Genomic DNA, 23,491 nt, shown 5'->3' on the forward strand with positions numbered 1-23,491 from the left:
GCGAGGCTTGGAACGCAGAGCACCTTTACCACGTGTGAATGAAGAGCAGTCACTGACCCTGGAAGTTGTGTGCTGGTGAGTTGTTCTCGGGTCTGCGGCGCTCACCATGCTCTCTGGTGCGGTACACTGATCTCCAGTTATCTGCTTACTGCTGGTTTTCTTGTAGCCGAGAGTCGAGGCTTCCTGTTGCCTTCGGTCTGCACAGTGATCGGTGTGGCGCACGTCAGACGTATCTACACGTGCATTGTCTGCTCTAGTCATGCAGTCAGTGCAGTCTATTGTTCCCTGTTATCAGCCACTTGAGGTAGGAAATATAAAGTTCGTCAAAGGAGAGGGAGTCCACAATGTCTGCTGTCCTGTTCTCTGCTGCGTCTTCCAGCACCTAAAGGGTTAATAATCCCACCTGACCTGGTGGCAGTCACTTCAGCAGATCCTCTGTTTTCATTTCTGGGTTTCTTGTTCAAAATGATTTTCTGATACTTTTTTTTTCTTGTGTATTTTTTTTTTTCTTTTAATCTGAAATTTGGGCCTTTTGTACCATCCCCCCTCCCCAGACCTTTATTCTAGATCTACATAATGGCCTCCTGGTTGGGTCTCCCTCTTGAGCCAATATGGGGCACGGAGCAGTGACTACGTGCAGGGCCGTACAGTTGTGGTGTTGCCTGTATATCTGCCACAGCAAATGCACTTTTTAAAGGGGTCCTGGCTTAAAGAGAACCAGTCACGTCATTTGCAGCATCTAAAGTCTCCCCAGTGCGCTGTTGGGGCATCACTAACACTTTTTTTTTTTTTTTTAATCAAAATCGCCGCTGTAATCCTTATAACAAAATTATTATTATTATTTATTTATATAGCACCATTGATTCCATGGTGCTGTACATGAGAAGGAGTTACACACAAGTTACAGATATCACTTACAGTAAGCAAACTTACAATGACAGACTGATACAGAGGGGCGAGGACCCTGCCCTTGCGGGCTTACATTCTGCAGGATTATGGGGAAGGAGACATTAGGTTGGGGGTTGCAGGAGCTCCGGTGTTGGTGAGGCGGTAGCTTCGGTAGTGATGAGGAGGCAGCGGGGTCAGTGCAGGCTGTAGCTTTCCTGAAGAGATGGGTTTTCAGGTTCCGTCTGAAGGATCCGAATGTGGTTGATAGTCGGACGTGTTGGGGCAGAGAATTCCAGAGGATGGGGGATATTTGGGGGAAGTCTTGGAGGCGGTTGGATGAGGAGCGAATAAGTGTGGAGGAGAGAAGGAGGTCTTGGGAGGACCGGAGATTACGTGAGGGAAGATATCGGGAGATTAGTTCAGAGATATATGGAGGAGACAGGTTATGGATGGCTTTGTAGGTTAGTATTAGTAATTTGAACTGGATACGCTGAGGGAATGGGAGCGAGTGAAGAGATTTGCAGAGGGGGGAAGCGGAGGAGTAGCGAGGAGAGAGATGAATTAGTCGGGCAGCAGAGTTAAGGATGGACTGGAGGGGTTCGACGGTGTTAGCAGGGAGGCCACAGAAAAGGATGTTGCTGTAGTCAAGGCGGGAGATGATGAGGGCATGCACAAGCATTTTAGTAGATTGACGGTTGAGGAAAGGACGGATTCTGGAGACGTTTTTGAGCTGGAGGCGACAGGAGGTGGAAAGAGCTGGATTTGCGGTTTGAAGGACAGGGCAGAGTCGAAGGTTACTCCGAGGCAGCGGACTTCCGGTACGGGGGAAAGCGTGATGTCGTTAATTGCGATAGATAGGTCAGGTAAGGAAGATCTGTGGGATGGAGGAAAGATGATGAGTTCAGATTTGTCCACATTGAGTTTGAGGAAGCGAGAGGAGAATGAGGATATGGCTGAAAGGCACTCTGGGATTCTGGACAGCAGAGCGGTGACGTCTGGGCCAGAGAGGTACATCTGAGTGTCATCAGTATAAAGATGGTACTGGAATCCATGGGACTTTGAGTTGTCCCAGGCCAAGTGTGTAGATTGAAAAGAGTAGGGGGACTTACACAGAGAGAGGATGGGATGAGGAGGTAGTGTGCGAGTGTGGGAGAAGCTGAATGTGCAGTTGGAAAGGTACGAGGAGATCCAGGATAGGGCAAGGTTTTTGATGCCAAAGGAGGAGAGGATCTGTAGTAGGAGGCAGTGGTCAAAATCATGTATTTATGTAGTTCTTGGTTACCTGCTTGTTTAGTCGTAGGGCTGTGCATCATGCCTTTGTTAGGGTTGTCCCCACCCGTGCAATTTGATTTATGTCCTGTGATTTTTGCTGTATATCCCACCCATGCTTGCACAGTGTGTATTGGGGGAGCCACACTTGCCCAATATGTAATCTGTGATCCCCACATCCGGCATGACGAGCAGCTCCCCCAAACAATAGGTAATTTTCTGATAATGCGTTCATTTTCAGGCTCTGTGCTCACTGTGTGTTTTTTTGTTTGTTTGTTTGTTTTTTTTGTTTGTATGTTTGTTTTTTTTCCTGCTGCGTATTTTCTATTTTCAAGTCATGAAAAACGCAGCATCTTATAGTCCCAGCCAAGTGGATGGGATTTATTGAAATCTCCTACTGTGTGTACTTGTTTTTCACTCGGTGTAACCTGACCTGACCTGCGCTGCGCGTTTCACATCCACATGTCAATTTCTCTTGTGGATACACCGAGTGTTCTGTGCACTTTTCCCCATAGACTTGCACTGGAAGCATGAAAATATGCAGGTAAAAACAAAAACGCACACTCGTTGCCATGGCTGAAATCCATCTAAGGCCGGTTTCACACGTCAGTGGCTCCGGTACGTGAGGTGACAGTTTCCTCACGTACCGGAGACACTGACACACGTAGACCCATAAAAATCAATGCATCTGTTCAGATGTCATTGATTTTTTGCGGACCGTGTCTCCGTGTGCCAAACACGGAGACATGTCAGTGTTCGTGGGAGCGCACGTATTACACGGACCCATTAAAGTCAATGGGTCCGTGTAAAACACGGACATTCTCCGTCTGGGGTCCGTGTGCGTGCAGGAGACAGCGCTACAGTAAACGCTGTCCCCCCCACATGGTGCTGAAGCCGCGATTCATATGTTCCCTGTAGCAGCGTTTGCTGCAGAGAAAATATGAATAATAGTGTTTAAAATAAAGATCTATGTGTCCGCCGCCCCCCCGCTGGTCAGAAAATACTTACCTGGGTCCCCCGTCGGCTGTTGCTCCTTCCTGGTCTGGCCGCGGCTTACTGTATGCGGTCACGTGGGGCCGATCATTTACAATCGTGAATAGTCGGCTCCGCCCCTATGGGAGGTGGAGCCACATATTCATGACTGTAAATGATCGGGCCCAAGTGACCGCATACACTAGAAGCCGCGGCCAGACCAGGAAGGAGCGACAGCCGACGGGGGACCCGGGTAAGTATTTTCTGACCAGCGGGGGGGCGCACAGGGGGTGGGGGAGCGGCGGACACATAGATCTTTATTTTAAACACTATTATTCATATTTTCTCTGCAGCAAACGCTGCTGCAGGGAACATATGAATCGCGGCTTCAGCACGATGCAGAGTGGGTACCACACGCTCCGTGTGGTACCCACTCGCCATACGGGCGGCACACGTGTGCCGCACGTATGGCCTCCGTGAGTTCCCAGGCACACGGACACGGATAACTCCGGTACCGATTTATTCCGGTACCGGAATTATCTGGACGTGTGGGACAGCCCTAAGAACATGACTAGATCAATAAAGTTTTGTTAAAGCCAAATCCCAGGAACTATTAAAAAAAAGCTTTATTTGAAACATAATATACCAACAACAGACAAACACCAGCTTAAAAAAAAAATGCAATTAGAAATGCATGTTAAAAAAAAAATATCAAATAGCCCAATTTACCAAGAAAAAGGCAGAGAATCTGCAACATCAAAAACTCACCAATAACTCATTATGGGAACGTAGCCTAAAAAGGACCTGTCACCAGTTCTTGCTCTTGGTTTGTCGCTGCTTCCCTGAGTGTTCCAAATTGTATTTATTTTTTTTAATTCATTTTTAAATCCACCATATAATTGCACAGCTCTGGGCCTCTTTGGCACAATTTTTCTGGGCTTTATAAGGGCCTGATGCTTACAGATAATTATGTAGAAAAACCTAAATTCCCCCACCCCAGAGAATCCAGGAAGCGTCGTCCCCTTGTTAAAGACAATAAAAATGAGCCCTAAATAGAACCCCCCATGTCTGAACTGGTCAGGTCCTCTTTACCTTGCAGCAGCTTCTTCGTGTCTGAATATTTGACCAATTTGACATTACAGGGTGAAGGTTTAGCATGGCTCTTGAGAAACGTGACCAGGAATGAAGCATGTTCTAAAATAAAGAAATATCCATTACTTACATGTCAACTCCCCTGCTGCTCCATCAGTCGGGCAGTAAAGGCATTACAGCCATTAATTGTGAGACCGCTGCAGCCAATTGCGGCCTTTGGCTGAACATGCCAAGGTGATCTCTGAGCAAATGATTGTCTGCAGCAGTCACGTGAATGATGTATATAAGCTGTGATGTTGCAGAACTTTTCGAGCCAAATGGGAGTGAATACGAAGAAGCTTTTCCTTTTATCACTATGTATAGATCCAGCCTTGGCATCACAGTGCTGTGGTTTTTGTCATTTTTAGTTTTTTCCCTTTTCCTGACGGCTGTGTAGTAAATTCCAGCTGTCTTATTTCATTTGCAGCTTCTCATCAAACAAATGACGTCATGTCTACAGCAAAAGAAAAGAAATATGCCAAGCGAATGCGAAATCAGCCTTCTAATGTGAGTCTTGATCAGAGCGATGGCCATCCCCACCATGAAGGACGCGGCTCCTCCTTTCAACCGTACAGAGGTAAACTCCTTTTTGAGCCACGGTTCCTTCTTTGAAGCAATTTCTATAATGAAGACTTTTTCAATTGATTTTTTTTTTTTTTTAATTAAATGGAGCCCATCCTCCAATCGGTGCTGTACCGTTGAGTATGGAAAACTTTTCGTTTGTCTTCTGTCCCCCCTTTCATTCCAAAGCTATAACCCCTGGTAATAAAGATGCAAATTTTCTCGTAAGTCACCTGGACATGTACACAGAATTTCTTTTTGGCCTTTGGCCAACATCAGAGGAGAAAAAAGCTATGAAAACATGGCTACGCTTTGGTGGTAGAGGACTAGTTGGTTGAATTGAAACTTTGTACTTTTATTACTATGGAGCATGACTTTGGAATGGAACGATATGAAAGAAAAAGCAGTCCAGAAATGCAGCTGAGGAAGTACTTGGTTTATGTTAAAAAACAAAAAAAAACAACACAACCCTCCAGTGAAAGGGCTTCTTTAAAATGTAAAAATAAAGTTTGTTAAAAAACCTATTCTGCATGTCCTGCTTGCCAGCCTCAGGTTTTTACATGCATGTTATTGCATGATGTCCATGTCTATTACATGACTGGAGCTTCCAATTGTCATCCACCCCCCATGAATAATCAAGGTGACACCATGGTGGCTATTCGCTACCATGTGGCATGATTGAGAACAGAATATCACTTTTTTGAGTATGGGCTGGATCATTGTGATCACTTGACACTGCCTGAATGTTTCATTACCGCATTTATATGAACACTAAATGGGCTGGAAGGGGCAACTCTAGATAGAAAAGGAATTGATAAGATGAGGCTAGCACAATCTGCTAATTATTATACATAGAAACAGCTATTTCATTTCTTGTAAAAATAAATAATTTTTGTTTTGTTTTAAGGATGTAACCCTGGTTCCTCTGGCCAGCAGCAGAGGGATGCCCACCAGTCACGTTTCCACTCTAGGGGAGGTAGAGGAAGGGGGGGACACAGCGAGTCCCAGACAACTCCAAAATATGTGACTGGTAAGTGTATGCTGTGGCTGAGGGCCTCTTTTATGATGTTTTCTACTCACCTGTGTCACTGCTTTGTCGTCAAGAGCCGTCCTGCGCATTTCTGCTTTCTAAAGCAGGGCTGTTGAGTCAGTAAGCCAAACTTCCAACTCTTTAATTTCCCTGACCTCGACTTCACAGCACTGGTTACTACTGAGCATGTACATAAATTTCAGCACAGATTTATCTAGACTAAAGGCCGAGATCCTTAGATCAGGAACAGAACAGACATTTATAGGACATTTCATAACTTTCTAAGATTCTTATACAAATTGTGTCTTCAGAGAGGAAGAGGACTAGAACTCTAGTGCCACCTATTGGAAGGTAGCAATCCAACAAGTCAATGTTAACCCTTTAACGAGCTTTGTCACATGACTTAGGATAATAGTCAAACCAGAATCTCAATTTGCAGACACTGTGTTTCGGGTACTAACAGTATCTGCAAATTGAGATTCTGGTTTGACTATTATCCTAAGTCATGTTACAAGGCTCGTTAAAGGGTCAACATTGACTTGTAGGATTGCTACCTTCCAATAGGTGGCACTAGTGTTCTAGTTCTCTTCCCCTCTGAAGAGACAATTTGCATAATTAGCATATTACCCAGAGGAGCATTGAGGCTTTAAGTCTCCTCATCTCAGCATGCTTAGCATGTCAATCTCCGCAAGGAGAAACGATACTTCTTGGATAACAAGAGTCTGATAAAAACATTTACAGCACATCCTGCATTGTATTACTGAACCCAATTTATTATATATTTTAGGAGTCTGTCCATTTAATGCCGACTCTGACTCCACAGCCCTGCTATAAAGTACAGTAACTGAGCTGCATTGACATGGAATCCTATCGATAGACTTTAATCACTGCGATATAGAAAATTCTTGGCCAGATCTCCCTTTAATTGGGCACATAAGAACTGTGGGGTCATTTACATTTTAGGATTCATCTATTGGTCTGTCGTTAATATATTATGGCACTCCTGTCCTTTATAACTCTCGGCATTTATTCTCCAGCCACAATGTTTGCTCAGGCCCGTGCTGCAGAAATAAACGCCATGCTGAAGGCTGTCTCTCAGAAATCTTCCAACTCCCTGGTGTTTCAGACTTTACCCAGACACATGCGGAGGCGAGCCATGGGGCACAACATTAAACGACTGCCTAGAAGACTGCGTGAGATTGCGAAAAAAGAGGTATGTGCCACACAGAATAGTAAAGTAGAAGTTCTGCTGAACTTGGACTTTCCCCTTTGCATTTGTCAGTAATGGATTTTTGGCCTTGCATGTCTTGACCCTCGGGTTACACACTTGCCATATAGGTAAAAACCTGTCATTGTGCAAGAATAATGTGGAAAATTCCAAGATGCTTTAAGGCATGTAGCTACAGCTAAAACAACTGCAATATTTAGTGTTTGTTTTTTTTCTGTTGCTTTGAGATCTTATGGATCTACATTTTTTGTATATTTTAGATGGAGAAAACTGTGCACCAGAAGAAAGAACAGTCAAAAAGCAAATGTCGTAAAGCACTTAGACGCCATGGCAATCTTCAGTTGGAGTTTAACCGAAGGCAGAGGAAGAACATCTGGCTGGAGACCCACATATGGCACACAAAGCGCTTTCACATGTTGAAGAAGTGGGGTTACTGCCTGGCAGACCGGCCGACAATGAAGAGTTACAGAGCGTGTTACCGCGCCCAGTCTAATCACTGTCTTCTCCAGGTAACGATCTTATTGGCTCATTATTAAGTGAAGTCAAAGGGACACGGTGCTGCCACATTGTGCCAGCAGCCAGCAGGCGTCATGGTGGTTGGTCTCCCACCAGTTAGATATTGTCGGAATATCCTAGAGGAAACATGGGTGACAACATGCGAGTTGCCAGATTGCATGGGGGTTGTTTCACCTTACTACTAGTTTGTTGGACGTTCCTCAGTCTGTAACGACTATCTTACTAATAGAACTTTAATGCAGTTACTTCTTTGTGTTAGTTTTACATCTTGCTGATCTATATCATGACTGTCCTGTTTTGCTAGGATCTGTCTTACTACTGTTGTGTGGAGGTATTGGGCAAAGAGGAAGATCTTGTGAAGGCGCTGTCCAGACTTTGCAGTGTAGATACAGGTATTAATATTTTTGCTATGCATTTGCTCTGAAAAGATGTTCAAAAACCTTTCATTGCTTTACCTTTTTGCAGTGCATATAATAAAAATAGCAACGTTAATTAACTCACAAGCACATTAAAGAGCATCTTTTGGACCCTCCAATGCTTAACGCTGTATTCTTGGGTTTGGAAATTATCCCCTAATTTATGGGTCTGACCGGGACCACCACCTATCCTGAGTACCGGGGCTCTGAAGAGGATTGTGTGAATGAAGTAGTGGTCGATCATGCATGCTGCGGCTCAATTCATTCTTTAAAGGGACTTTTGAACAGTCATTCTATGCTGACAAAGTCCTGCAGCTCAGTGCTCCAGTCACTTATATACACAGTCACACCTGCTTTCTCTTTATCTCCACCTCCCACTAGTCTTTGACATGTCTGACTTTATGGAGACAGATGGAAACCAAGCAGGTTGGAAGGCATGCATAAATATTTGGCCCCGCAGTGAAGCATTGAGCGACTGTACTTGGTTTGAACAGTCATTCTGTGCAGACAGTCATTTAGTGGAACCGCCGGTGGGTCTTCAGCAGTCCCATGAGAATGAATGGAGCAGCAGGGCGCATGAGTGACCACCACACCATTCACACAAGACTTTTCTCGGGATCGATGGAGGTCTTGGTGGTCAGGTAACCAACGATTGGAATGTTGTCATCTTTCACATGCATGAATAAGATTGTTTCCAAACTTGAGAATACCCTTTTAATACCCTGCAGAAGATATCCCAGTTTATCCACGGACGTGTGATTGTATGTTTGGCTCAGATCACACGACTCCAACTGTATTAAATGTAAAAGTGACTTCATTACAACTGTATACAAGAAAAAAGCGTATTGGATGTAATATAAATCTGTGCCACAGGTGCAATGGGATCCAGTTGTACATATCTGATCATATATTTGCTGGGACTTTTGGTGAATGTAAAGTCGTATTTGTAGTGCAGCGTTATTACTAGAAATGAGCAAAAGATTAAGTCACCCGGTCCGACATCCAGTGCAGTTTTCTATGGCAGCCGGACCAGGACAGGGTTCACTTCTTGTGCGCTGACAATCCTCTGACCAGCATCCTGGGCCCCTCTGCTGCTTACTAGACCTCGCACAACCTCCTGACCGTGCAGCAGCCTAGAAAGCAGCAGAGGTGCCAGCGCATTGCCAGTGAACACTGCGCTGGTCCGGGTGCAATGGTGGACCTAATTGGACGCCTTACCAGGTTAGATTGAATATTTTTGCTCAATTCTACTTACTATGGTCTATGGGGAGGGAACCTTTTTTCTAGGTTATGTTTAGTCTTCCGCCTTATGTTTATATGTTGTTGTGCCTAGGTCCAACATTTATGGCTGCCCCATGTATATCTGGGAGACGGCAGGGCTCCCTGGTCCTCTACAGAGCTGATAAATACCCATCGGAGGCACTCGGTCATGTCAGCTTTATCTGGAAGCCCAGGAGTGTTTCAGAAACCGCGAGTGATAAGAGACAGCTCTGGATATGGATGCACCCTGCTCTAAAAGCGGTAATAATGGACCACCTCCTCACTGTTGTGTATACCGTCCCACTATGCTAGAGTAGGACCACTTATCATGGGCTAAGATTGACCTTCTTCTTTTTCCATTACACCTAAATTGTGACCTTTTGAAATAAAAACTTCATCAAAATTCAGTTTTACAGGAAAACCGCATCTACAGGAGGACCGTGGACTAATCGCATGCACGTAGACTGTTTTTACCATGACAAGGCGGCAATCTAATGTTATATTTAGTGCTCCCATGTGATTTTTCTTTGTCAGGATTGCCTAAAGGAGCTGAGACTTGTTTGCGTGTGTGAAGACAGGCCTGACAACTTTGTAAGTATCTCAGAGCCAGCACAACCTCCTCCGAAGGAAGAGCCACCAGCAAGGGTGACCAGCGCAGGGAGAAAGAGGAAATTGCGCGACAAAGAAGGAGAAAAAGCTGTGCCTGTGAAAAAGATCATCGGGGATGGAACAAGGGCAACCCCTGAACCTTATTACTGGACCTCAACACAAACCGGCATTACCGTACGGTACGAACAGACTATTATTGGGTTTGAATTTTATTTTAATTTTTTTCTTCATTCTATCATTTTAAGGTATTCCATACTTCCATATATTTACGGTATTTATTTATTTTTTTTTACTTTCTTTACTGTTGGGGAATATATATATATATATATTTTTTTTTTTTTTTTTTTTTTTTTGTCTACACCTTGGCTCTTGAATGTTCAAATTTTTGGCAAAAAATAAATAAATCATTTGATCGGGTGGTGTGGGAATACTGTATGAGGTTGATATTACTGATGTAAAGGGTATAAAAATTCTACACACCCATGTTAAAATGTCAATTTGTAATGTAAAAAAAATCATGCAAAGGAGAAATATTTCAGAACTTCTTCCACCTTTTTCATGTCACTCATAATCTGTACATTTCCATTGATCAATAGATTGTAATCTTTTCGAATGGAAATGGATATATAAAGACGAAAAAAAAATGTGGTTGCATAAATATACTCACCTGTAAACTAAACCTTGTTGAAGAACCCTTTGAATTTGACAGCATTCAGCCTTTTTGGGTAGGAATCTATCTGCATGGCATATCTAGAATTGCCAATCTTTGCCCACTCTTGCAGCAGCTCTAAATCTGTCAGATTGAGGGTTTCTCCTGTGTATCAATGCACAGACTTTCAATTGGATTCTGGCTGGGCTATTTCATCATCTTCTGGCAAAGCCACTCTTTTGTTTATTTTTTTTAGTTATGCTCAGGGTTGTTGTCGTGTTGAAAGTTAAAATTCCCCTTCAGTTTTTATCAGCGGCCTGAAACTTTGATAGCAAAATTGACTGATACTTGGAGGAATTCTTAATTCCCTCCTCTTTAACCAAATACCCAGTTTCTGCTGTGGAAAAACAGCCCCACTGCCTCCACCATTCTTCACTGTGCGTATGGTGTTCTTCTGCTAATGAGTAGTGCTGGCTTTGCCCCAAACATACGTGTTTTTTTTTTTTTTTTTTAATAAATATATATATATATATATATATATATATATATATATATATATATATATATATATATATATATATATATATATATATATATATATAATTGTAGCCAAAAATTCAACCTTGGACTCATCAGTCTATAACACATATTCCACCCCCCTCCTGCTGCTTTTGGCAGGGTTGATGTAGGTTTTGGCAAAATATAGATAGACATGGATGGTTTTTCTCTAAAAGAACAAGCTACCATCTTGCCATCCTACCCCACAGGCCAGACATATAAATAATATGAAAGCTTGTTGTTGCATGCAGTACACAACCAGTAATTGCCAGAAATTGCTGCAGCTCATTTAATGTTGTTGTGGGCTTCATGGAGCCTCCTGGACCAGTTTTCTACTTGTCATTTCATCAATTTATGAGGGACATCCAGTCCTATATCGCCGAGCCAAGTTAAATTGCTTTGTGACTTTTTAATGTATGTCATTTGTTTTGTATCTGCCTTTGATGCGGGCTCACATGCTGATTTATTCAGCCATCATGTGTCTTTAACCCCTTTCTGCCATCGGATGAAATGGTAAATCCGAGGTCAGATCCCCTGCTTTGATGCGGGCTCCGGCGGTGAGCCCACATCAAAGCTGGGACATGTCAGCTGTACAAAACAGTTGACATGTGCCCGCAATAGCGGCAGGTAGAATCGCGATCCACCCGCCACCATTAACTAGTTAAATGCCGCTGTCAAACGCTGACATCAGCATTTAACAAGCGCTGTCATGTGATTGGGGGTCATCGGTGCATTGGCATAACAACCAGAGTTCTTCTGAAGACCTCTATGGTTGTTGATGCCAGATTGCTGTGAGCGCCACCTTGTGGTCGGCGCTCATAGCAATGCTGTAATTCTGCTACATAGGAGCGATCTGAGCATTGTTCCCATGTAGCAGAGCCGATCAGGCGATGTCAGCTTCTAGCCTCCCAAGGCTATTAAAGCATGGCAAGAGTAAAAAAAAAATAAAAAAATGGAATCCGAGAGCAGCTAAACATAATATATTGGGATAATTAGAATTCCTTTAAATGATGACCACTGTCTCACTACTACTTAGGCTTCTTTCACACTAGCGTCGGGCTCGGCCCGTCGCAGTACGTCGGGCCGAGGTCCCCGACGCTAGCGTTGTCCCCGACGCACAACGGGGGCAGCGGATGCATTTTTCCAGCGCATCCGCTGCCCCATTGTGAGGTGCGGGGAGGTGGGGGCGGAGTTCCGGCCGCGCATGCGCGGTCGGAAAAAGCGGACCGTCGGGAGCAAAAAACGTTACATGTAACGTTTTTTGGTCCCGACAGTCCGCCACAGCACGGTGCAACCGTCGCACGACGGTTGCGACGTGTGTCATTGCGTCGCAAATGCGTCGCTAATGTTAGTCAATGCTGAAAAAACGCATCCTGCAAGCACTTTTGCAGGATGCGTTTTTTCGGCAAAACGACGCATTTGCGACGTATTGCAGTTAACGCTAGTGTGCAAGTAGCCTAAGTGAGTTTAACTGTGGTGAATTTGGCACACAACCACATCCCCAATTATAAGGGGGTGATCACACTTGTGCAACAACGTTTTTAGTTTGGATACATTTATTTTCCCCTTCAAAATGAGTTCAGGTTGTTTCTCTGGATTTGTACAGATTATGGTGACATTAAAGGGATTTTCCACTACTAGGACAACCTCTTCTTGGTTTAAATGTTTGCCCTCGATAAAGTAAAAAAACACCTCCTGTGCTGGCACTGTTCCGGCGGTGTCTGCACTCGCTTTCCCGGGGCTTGCGTGCGGTTGTTGTGACACGTGAGCCTGGCGCCCAGTCAGCGGTGGCGTCACTGTCCCTCTCTTAATACGAAATTGAACATGAAGAGGAAGTCCTGGTGCAGCTGATTTCTGACTGCCTCTTCCTGCTCAATTCGACAAGGGGCTTGGACAGTGACACCAGCGCTGATTGGACGTTGGGCACCACGTGTCATACAACCACACGCGAGACCCGGGAAAGTGAGTGCAGACACTGCAGGAACCGCGCCGGTACAAGATTTTTTTTATTTTTTTTTATTTTTTTTGATCGAAACCAAACATTTAGATCAAGAAGAGTTTGTCCTGGTAGTGGACAACCCATTATAAAGGTGCAAAAAGTTCTCAAATGATTGTATGACTTCCTTCTTGTCATGTAAAAAAGCATCCTGACACTTTTTCCAGTATGCAGACTTTCTAGATCTGCTGTATGTCCTGAGAATTAAAGCTGATCTAGAGATTACATTGTCTAGCTACACAGATATTCTGGCCCCATACTCAGGGTGGCCAAGATGATGGTAAATATATTTGTTTCCTATTAGTGATGAGCAAATATACTCGTTACTCGAGAATACTTGGGTGTCCTCCGAGTATTTTTTTTAGTGCTCGGAGATTTTTTTTTTGCTGCAGCTGGATGATTTACAGCTACTAGCCTGCTTGATTACATGTGGGGATTCCCTAGCAACCAGGCAACCCCCAAATGTACTCAGGCTGGCTAGTAGCTGTAAATCATTCAGCTGAGGCGATGAAAACTAAATCTCCAAGCACTAACAAATACTCGGAGGACACCCAAGCGTGCTTAGGAAATCTCGAGTAACAAGTATATTCGCTCATCACTATTTCCTATACATAAGGATGGGACTCGTTCTACTGTCTATTACAAGTTGTAGGCCTGGTTTTCTGCACAATATATTTGGCTTTTACGTTCGCGCGTTCTCTAGTCGAACTCAATAAATGCTCAACCTCAAAATAATAAATAGAATTTAACTTTTTTTTTTTTTCCCCCAGAGACCTGACAATGGAAATTGTACGCTATAGACTTGTTGGGCCAATGTCCAGCTGTGTGCTTGGTGATGCCCTGCATGTTGCCCCACTGCATAAGGTGAGCAGATGATTAGCGCCTGCCTTTTTTTGTCTTATCGATCTCTACATTAAAAAAAGAAGCAAAAAAAATTATATCTAACATAGAATGTACACCAGCCTCACCAGGTGCACAAGATTTAATGTGTGCGTTTTGTAATCTGGTTCTTGGCCATTTTGTTAAATGTATCCATAGGCTCCTGTTTACCCTACAGAAGCTGAAATATTTTTCCCTTTAAAATTTTTGTTTTTCCTTTTTGATATAATAAATTTAACTATGATGGTGAATAATGGTTTCCCACACAGGACACTGAAGATTCAGGACCGCACAACTGGTGGTCAGATTATTGTCAAAATCCAGATGATGTTCTTCGTCATAGCAGTCAGGAATCTTTGTTTAAGTTACTGAAAAGTAAGTCTTTCCTATTCAGCATCTGCATGTTTATATTGGTTCCATCCCCTTGATAAAGCTATGCATTAAAGAAGCGAAACGTACGTTGGGGTATTCTTGGATCCAGTCCGATGCCACCCACCCTTTTGCCTTTACCGGTAAGCACTATTTAAAGTAAAAGTATTCTTTTAGAACTACATTTGTCATAGAATTAAGTAAGGCGCACACTTGGTGTATCGCTGCAGTATTACATTGAACTTAAATTTGCGGGAACAAAGGCTACATATACCCTACAAGACGAATAGAGGCTGTCCTGATGGCGCAACATTTATATCCAGGCGAACACAGGGCTGTCCTGATGGCGCATCTTATATCCACCTTTGGTACAATTCTCAGTAAATGGAGAGTGGCTTTTATGGCTGCAAACTTTTAATAGGTTCAAAACATTGCAAAAACATGGCTGCTAGCTCCAATGGGGAAAAAGCGCCACATCTGTCTTGGAGCTCAGACCCATTCTCTTCATTTAGGCAGATCTGCAATACCAGACACTACCTACGGACAGGTATAGTGCGTCTTATGAGGATAATTGATCCATGATTTTCTAATACATTTTTTTTGTTTTTATCATAACTTGTTTGTTCATCTTTGCATCAAAATGTGTATAGTTTATTTTTTAATTAATGTAATAAAGCTGTATATATATATATATATTTTTTTTTTTTTTTATTTTGTCCCATGGTAGCCATTTTTTAATTTCACAAATCTGTATAAACCTGTTGTGCTGTGTGTTTCCAGGCTTAGAGTCTCCCGCACAGATACCAGCTGGAACCATTTTGGGCCTCACTGTCGGGGATCCAAGGCTGAACTTGCCCAATAAAAGGACAAAATCCATTCCAAATCTAGAAAACTACACAGGTGAAGCTCCGATCTTCCGGCAGCCTTTTTGAGGATTTTAGGTTGCCCTTTTATTTCTCTACTGGCCTTGTGCTCGGTGGGAGCCTCTGTCTTTCCATACAGATGACCCAGGTTCGATTCCTGGCTTGGCCAAATAGACTACGCTGCTGATTTTCTTGCTGATTCATGCATTATTCCTGGTGGTGTGTGTCTATATGTATGTCCTGTATGTATGTAGACACCCCTGGTGATGGTAGGAATTTCCGTTAAAGGTCACTGGTGGAGTTGGGTGAACCCTTCGGAGCCTGTCGCTGCGATCTGTACAGATGTTCCAGATTCGGCAGCGTTTGCCTGTTGATAGATGGAATTTGTCCTCTGTTTTTTCATCCTCTAGATGGAGAGAAGGTGAAGTCCTTAGTGGTGGCAGGAGTTCCCGTGGAGTGCACGGAGAGTCTCATCTGGTCTTCTGATGTGCGATCGCACGTGGTGGATAATAAAATGTCAGAGCAGGTGAATGCAGGGCAATATCTCCAAGGCAGGGGTGGGCAATCAGTATTCCCAAGGGGTCTGTATGAGAGACTGTGACTGTTGTGGAGGGCTGCACGAATAGGCTGAAATTTAATTCTGCTCAACATTATTGTGTTTTTAATTATTTTATATTAATACAATTTGTATCGCCTAATATTGAGCAAAATGGAGTATGCTGACTCTCCTTCCAGCCCCTGCGCTCCACTCCCTCCCCATAGCCAAATATATACAGGCATACATCCCATACACCTACAATTAGAAAAAAACCCACACACTCCTCTCCCGTCACTCTTCTATGGTCTCCGGTGCACTGACTCTCTGCACAGCAGACGTGATCTTGTGACTTCCTCGCGGCTGCTGTGTCACACAGACAGATTGGTGGAAGAAGGAGCTGGCGGTGCCATTCTTCTCCAATGTATTCACTGCCGTCTTCATCTCAAATATATATACATACATATTTCGCCCAGGTCTGCTCTAGGGTCATTCTGCTCAAGGCAATATTTCTTCGGACATTTTGTTTACTTTGATTTCAAGCAAAGATCTGAATATAGGCATGCTGCAAACTTATGTGGGGCCTCATAATCGAGCGATTCCTGTGTTATTGTGAAACTATTAGGCCATGTATATGGCATGGCCTAAAAGAAAGATGTAGCAGACTTGGAGGCCATAGTTGGGCTTATGACTGCTGTAATAGGCCACTGTCCCTTTGCGATAGTGTTGCTCTCTGTTAGACTCCTAAGATGGCGTTGTAGCCCTTTTAGACCCACTCTGCTCAGTCACCGCTGCTGTTTCTGTATGTGAGGTCTCCTAGTCACATAGTAACACGAGGTGGGCCTGACCGGAAACTGTTGTGATGAATGCAACCTTTAGGTAAAGTTCCCCTAATGAGTTTTTGACACTGGAAATTTTCACTGCGCAAAAAAATCACATGGTCTTTCAGTTCCAGAAAAGGAAATTACATTTATAGACGTCTCGTGCTGTGTGTGTGTTTTTTTTTGTTGTTTTTTTTTTGTTGTTTTTTTATCTTCTCCCCTCGGACCAAGCCGGCCTCAGGAAAAGATTGCAGCATGTCCGCTTTATCCAATTATCTGATCGCATGCGGCCATGCAAATCAGGGAGTGCATGGAACTCCTCGGACTGCACACAGATGTCCTCTGATTTCCATGCACTGACACAATGGAGAAGATGGAGAAATTGTGTTCTTCATCTTCTCCACAGTGTACTCCGGATCTCTCATTCAAGAGAATCGGGTCACACTATGCTGACACTGATTAAGGTTTGATCAGCGTGTCATCTGCATGATTGGCCCTATTCTTGGTCCTGTGCACCTGCCCTTGAGAGATCTCATTAATATTAATCTTTCACAGGACCATTTACAGTTTCCTATGCTACAGAATTGTGTGCCATTTGTAAAAATTAAATGTCATACTGGTGGTCCATACGGCTTCAGATTTATCATTTATTTATTTTTTCTCTCCCCCCCCACCAATCAGATTTCAGAGTAAATCGCAACATGCGAATTACAGCTAAGAAAAAATACTTAGATCTGCACTGCCTCATTTGAATAAAATTGGGCCGAGTATTCCTCACTATTGAGAACACATGTGTGATCTGCTGATCTGAGCATGCATGTGTATGGGGGGGTGGGAGGAATCCTGATCTGGTCTATGACCTGAATTAGAGGTATGTTTATAGTACCCTAAGGCTGTGTGCACACGAAGAAGATTTTTCGTGTTTTTTTTCGCTATAAAAACGCTATAAAACCGTGAAAAAAAACACTCACATTAAGCATCCTATTTAATAGAATGCAATCCGCATTTTTTGTGCACATGCTGCGTTGTTTTCCTGAGCGGATTCGCATTTCAGAAAAAAACACAGCATGTTCATTAAATTTGCAGAATCGCGGGGATTCCGCACACCTAGGAATGCATTGATCCGCTTACTTTCCGCATGTGGCAATGCCCACCATGCGGGAAGTTAGCAGATCATGTGCGGTTGGTACCCAGGGTGGAGGAGAGGAGACTTTCCTCCACGGACTGGGCACCATATAATTGTTAAAATAAAAATAAAAAATCGTGATATACTCACCTTCTGATGGCCCCGGAGTCTTCCCGCTTCTCAGCGGAGCACGCTACCGCTTCCATTCCCAGGGATGCTGTGTGTGAAGGACCTGCGATGACGTCGCGGTCAGGTGACCGTGACGTCATCGCAGGTCCTTCACACACAGCATCTATAGGAACGGAAGCCACTGAGGAGATCCGGGGCCATCAGAAGGTGAGTATAACCATTTAAAAAAACAAACATTTTTTTTTATTATTTTGAACATTCTATCTTTTACTATTGATGCTGCATAGGCAGCAGCAATAGTAAAAAGTTGGTCACACTTGTTAAACACTATGTTTGACAAGTGTGACCAACCTGTCATTCAGTTTTCCAAGTGATGCTACAGATCGCTTGGAAAACGCTAGCATTCTGCAAGCTAATTACGCATGTAAAATGCTAGTGTTTAGCGGGAAAACGCATGCCAATTCCGCATGCGATATACCCGCGGCAGGAGTTGCAGAATTGCCGCAGAAATTTCCGCTGCAATCCGGCAACGTGTGCACTTAGCCTAAAACTTTTTATGCAAGCGCAACTACATCTAGCTGACTAACAGAGATGGCAAACAAAGTGTGTTACTTCTGAATTCTAGTATTTACAGCTGTTATATTACAGGATATTAACAGACTAAGGAGTTCGCTGCTTGTACCAGGTTCAAAGCTGCAGCTAGGCAATCATGAGTCCAAGATCCCGGTCCTGTTAATCCAGCAGCCTGGCAAGGCGACTGGTAAAGATCGCCCAGGATGGGGCAGCGGATGGGACATTTGCCTTCCAAAAGGATGGGCAATGGCCTTCTGGATTCCACTTGTAAGTGAATGGTTTTATAACTTATTATTATTTTATTTGTTTAACTTATTGCAATGCCATTTGGAGTCTATATAATGCAAATTTTCAGATTTACAGGGGTGTCCGGGTTGGGGGTCAACAGCAAGGGCTGCAACACTATAGATATATGGGGGCTCCAAATGTGCCAGGTGACTTCCCTGACACCCTTGCTGGAGTCCTGTCTGCACAGGAGGCTAAAGCCCAGCTGCTTGAAAAGTACAACAGGTAAGACCATTAAACTGCGGTATTTTGTGGTGTTTTCATATTTTTGTAGCACATGTGGACAACCCCAGAGTCATGGCTTTATTCAGATGTAGCTTTCAAAAGTTATCTTTTGGCCAATATATACCGTATTTCTCAGACTATAAGACGCAACAGGCTAGGGATGAGGAGGGGGCAGTGCATACCAGGATGGGCCTGAGGGTGCCATGCACCCCAGGATGGGGGGGGGGGGGGGAACCGTGCACCCCAGGATGGGGATGAAGGGGGCCATGCATACCAGGATGGAGATGGGGAGGCCATGCACCCCAGGATGGGGATGAGGGGTGTTGTGAATTCTGCTTTTGGGTTCCCTTCGGTGGTAGTAGGTGGTAATGCAGTTGTCCCTGGGTTGCAGTCCTGGTCAGGTGTCTGCTGATTGCAGTTCTGACTGGGGTATTTAGGTGTGCAGGATTCATTAGTCCTTGCCAGTTGTCAATTGTTGTTGGGAGGTGTTGGACCTCTGCCTGGTTCCTCCTGTCTCTCTGCCAAATCAGCAAAGATAAGTGTCTGGTTTTTTTTTTCTGTGGCACACATGTTGTGTGCTTCACAATTCAGTGCTATTCTTTGTGTTTTCTTGTCCAGCTTAGATTGTGTCAGTATTTTCTCAGTCTTGCTGGATTCTCTGGAGTGGCAGATATACATTCCATGTCTTTAGTTAGATTGTGGAACTTTTTGTATTATCTGTTGTGGATATTTTTGGAAGGGTTTTAATACTGACCGCCTAGTAATCTGTCCTATCCTTTCCTATTTAGCTAGAGTGGACTATTTTGCTAAATCCTGTTTTCTACCTGCTTGTGTCTATTCTTCTACTACTCAGTCATTATTCGTGGGGGGCTGCCTAACCTTTGGGGGTCTGCTCTGAGGCAAGATAGCATTCCTATTTCCATCTATAGGGGTATTTAGTCCTCCGGCTGTGTCGAGGTGTCTAGGGTTTGTTAGGCACACCCCACGGCTACTTCTAGTTGCGGTGTTAGTTCAGGATTTGTGGTCAGTACAGGTTCCACCGACTCCAGAGAAAGTTTTCATGCGGCTCCAAGGTCACCGGATCATAACAGAGGGGGGCCATGCATACTAGGCTAGGGATAAGGGGACCATGCACCCCAGGATGGGGATGAGGGGGGGGACCATGCACCCCAGGATAAGGGGATGAGGGGGGCCATGCATACCAGGATAAGGGGATATTACAGAAGTACAAAATTGACCATATTATTTGCTTCATTTACCCCCCCCCCCCCCCCCCCCGAACTTCCTTCTAAAACCTAGGTGCGTCTTATGGTCCAGTGGTTCTTATAGTCCGAAAAAATAATTTAAAAAAATGGTAAATCGGCATTGGCTTGTCAATTATGTTCTTTGCACCCACAGCTGCCATCCAACCATGCTGTGAGGCACAAAAGGCTTAAAGTAATTTCTCACTACATGTCGCAGGGGATCTGTGCACGCCCAACCCTCTCCTGTTGCTGAAACATAACAATTAATGTGCCCTGTGTTAATGGAGGGAAAATGTGGATTCACGCCCACTGCTCAATTCACTGATGTGGCCATGATTTTATTATAATTTGAGGGTACAATAATAAATAATAATTTGAGCCTAAAAAAAGGTATGTAAATCCCCCGCCACCACCCTCAAAAAAAAAAAAAAAAAGTACTTTTTTTTTTTTTTATCATTAATAGTGATGAGCGAGTGTACTCGTTGCTCAGGTTTTCCAGAGCACACTCGAGTGATCTCCGAGTATTTGTGACTGTTCGGAGATCTAGTTTTCCTTGCCGCAGATGAATGATTTGCGGCTACTAGACAGCTTGATTACATGTGGGGATTCCCTAGCAACCAAGCAACCCCCACATGTACTCAGGCTGGCTAGTAGCTGTAAATCATTCAGCTGCATCAACAAAAACTAATCTCCAAGCAGTCACAAATACTCGGAGACCACTCGAGCGTGCTCTGGAAAACCTGAGCAACGAGTATACTCGCTCATCACTAATCATTAAGAAACATTTGCACTTTAGGATAATATTTAAAGATCTAACATCACTTTTTATGGTCTACACTAGACGTCCACCCGCAAAGCGAACAAATTTTATCAAGCATGGTGTTTTGGCCCCTTTTTATTGCCCCTGGAATCAGCTCACAGGAGAATGGCAGATGCGGCTTCCCATTGGGGTGGAACTTTCTAAAGTGAAGCCACAGATCGATGAACTTGAGACCAAAGTAAAAACTTCTCCAAATAATGAAGAAATGGAGTTATCTGCAGTCAACGCTGGGCAGGAGACCACGCTGGAGGAGGACACGAGAAGAGACTTCTCTGTCCTAAGGTTTGTAGAATTTTTAATGCTGAAATAATGTCAAAGTATTTTTTACTGAAAAGTAATAACTGCTTGGGAAAAAAGTTGCAGCAGATGTGGCTGGAAAATGAATGGGGAGTTACCATAAATGGGTAAAATTGCAAGCAAGCTGTTTTGCAACTTCCCTTATTAATAATACTTGCCCTTTTCAAGAACAGTGATATTTTTTTTTTTTCATTTTGTATAGTTTATTGCTCGATGCCTAGGTTACCGGCCACTTCTGAGGTTCCCAGTCTGTTAGGTTAGGAGTGCAGCACTTGCAAGCTCTTGCTGGGACTTGCTTGACTTGTTCCTTCAAAGATTATCGTCTCTGAGAAGAATTTCGGAGAATAATATGCTTTGCCTCAATCGTGCAGCTGGTCTGCGATTCTTTCTGCGTGAATTGCCTGACAGGTTCCCTTTAGCAGTTCATGTACTCGGCCCTGCCCGGATAAACATATTTTTTTCTTTTCTGTTCACTAGGAGTAAAAAGATCCTGAAGATGCTTTCTGCCCTTGTTGCTCCAGTTGGCCATGGAAGTAAAAGACCAAGTGATCTGCGTACTCACGACTTGTCCAGTCTATTGGGCTCCGTTCTGTCCGACTTCCCACGGTCCTTGGTTTGGGTCCGGCTGTCAATGGTGACTAAGGGGAGTCCCGAGCTCCACTCCTTGATCTGCATCCCATCTGAGCAGGACTTTCTTAACCTGCAACAAGACAAGTCATTCGCTGGTCCCGTGGAACCCAAACATGGGGATCGTTTTAAGAAGAAAATACTGAAAATTAAGAAGGACAAAAAGAAAAAGAAAGTAAAGACAAATGATGAAACGGACAGAAATGATGCCACAGAAGAGCCCTCGTGTAGTGATGACCTGACGCTAGGGCTCTGGCCTAGTCCTCTACCGGCGCTCACCACACACTGCAGGCGGCTGCTTCTAGGTTATGTAACCCAAGGAGATTTCTCCATGGTTGTGGGATGTGGCGAGGGCTTAGGCTTTGTTAGTTTAACGGGACTAGCACACATGTTATCTGGTCAACCTGAAGACAAGGCTGGACTTGTGCTAATTAGGAACCTCACGTCCCTTCAGTATAGATTTGCTAAATTGACCGTTGAGGTATAAATTTCAATGAGTTCTCTGGCTTTACACTGAGATAAGTGCAAGGTGCCTCCTTGACCCACTCTGGTGTGAGCCGTAATTCTGTCATATTAGAGTATAAAGACTAAAAAGTGGCACCTACGCACTGAAGGCATGATGGGACAAGTGCCACTTACCTCTTACTCTTGTGGTCAAGATGAATTCCTACGTTATGAATAAATATGTGGAGCCTCATGCACATGGCCATCCTACAGCTCCATGATGGGCTCCAGTAGAAGTGCTGATATGTTATACTGGGCCATACCTGTAGTATTCTGGCGTGCTCCATTATACACAATTAGTGATCTCTTCTCCCCATGAATCTTTTACATGGACCAGGTATGGTTCTGTCATATGCTGAAAATGGGGTTTTCCACCCCATTCTTTGACTTTACATGTGCCCCCAGTGTGGTGTGAGGGGAAAAAATAACATTTACCTAACCTTGTACCATGGTATACGCAGGCTGTGTCCGGTGACATGTTAATGGGATTTGGCTACTGATGAGCCCTCAGGTACCTTTTTTTATGCGAACGCTTCTCAGTGTGAATCTGAGCCATGTGGCCATGTGCAAGAGACCGGATCTCCAATATCTGCTCTGTTTCTTGTGTTATCAGCAACAAATTCCTTTTTAATCCTGCTTTATTTTCTTGGAGACACATTTTGTAGCGGACTGCTGTAGATATCTATTAGCGCCTGCCAATATATCAAACTGCGCATTGATATATTATTGCAATATGTCCAAATTCTGTCTTGCCTGTGTATAAACTTGGATATGTATAAATTCATATTGCCCTGCGTGTGGACTAGGGTCATGTAAGTGCTGGAGACGGTCATTCCGGTCTACCAGAAGGCCAATTTCACAGATCCGTGTCTGTGCTGTGATGTCAGTGTCGACCACAGGTTTCCTAACCCAAATGTGACCGTGTCGTATGTTCCTGAGTCTGCGGAGTCCGGATCAGGAGCCCTGTAGAGGGTCTGTGCTTCATGGTCCGTATTTATTGCTATGCGTGGATGTGTGAAACTGGCCTCGTAGTAACCTTGATGTCAAACTCGGGAAGGAAAATTAAAATTCCAACACCGACCGTATTTCCTGACTTAGTAGAACTGACGTT

The 23,491-nt window shown here is 43.9% G+C and overlaps 1 protein-coding gene across 2 annotated transcripts; it reads left to right on the top strand.

Moving 5' to 3' along the window:
- POP1 (POP1 ribonuclease P/MRP subunit) lies at window positions 1–23,162 on the top strand. Of its 2 annotated transcripts, none has more exons than XM_077270864.1 (16): window positions 1–75; window positions 4,688–4,837; window positions 5,729–5,851; window positions 6,889–7,064; window positions 7,340–7,588; window positions 7,900–7,987; window positions 9,345–9,532; window positions 9,806–10,059; window positions 13,854–13,947; window positions 14,232–14,337; window positions 15,112–15,231; window positions 15,605–15,720; window positions 18,454–18,645; window positions 18,734–18,888; window positions 20,974–21,234; window positions 21,727–23,162. In XM_077270864.1, the coding sequence occupies exons 2-16, from the start codon at window positions 4,711–4,713 to the stop codon at window positions 22,361–22,363; spliced, it is 2,886 nt and encodes a 961-aa protein (XP_077126979.1). In that variant the 5' UTR covers window positions 1–75; window positions 4,688–4,710; the 3' UTR covers window positions 22,364–23,162. The 2 variants fall into 2 exon arrangements, with proteins under 2 accessions (XP_077126979.1, XP_077126980.1); XM_077270865.1 differs by having other exon boundaries at window positions 67–304.
- The last annotated feature ends 329 nt before the right edge of the window (window positions 23,163–23,491 follow it).

This window comes from Ranitomeya variabilis, chromosome 6 (genome assembly GCF_051348905.1).
Source record: "Ranitomeya variabilis isolate aRanVar5 chromosome 6, aRanVar5.hap1, whole genome shotgun sequence".
Taxonomy (NCBI): domain Eukaryota; kingdom Metazoa; phylum Chordata; class Amphibia; order Anura; family Dendrobatidae; genus Ranitomeya; species Ranitomeya variabilis.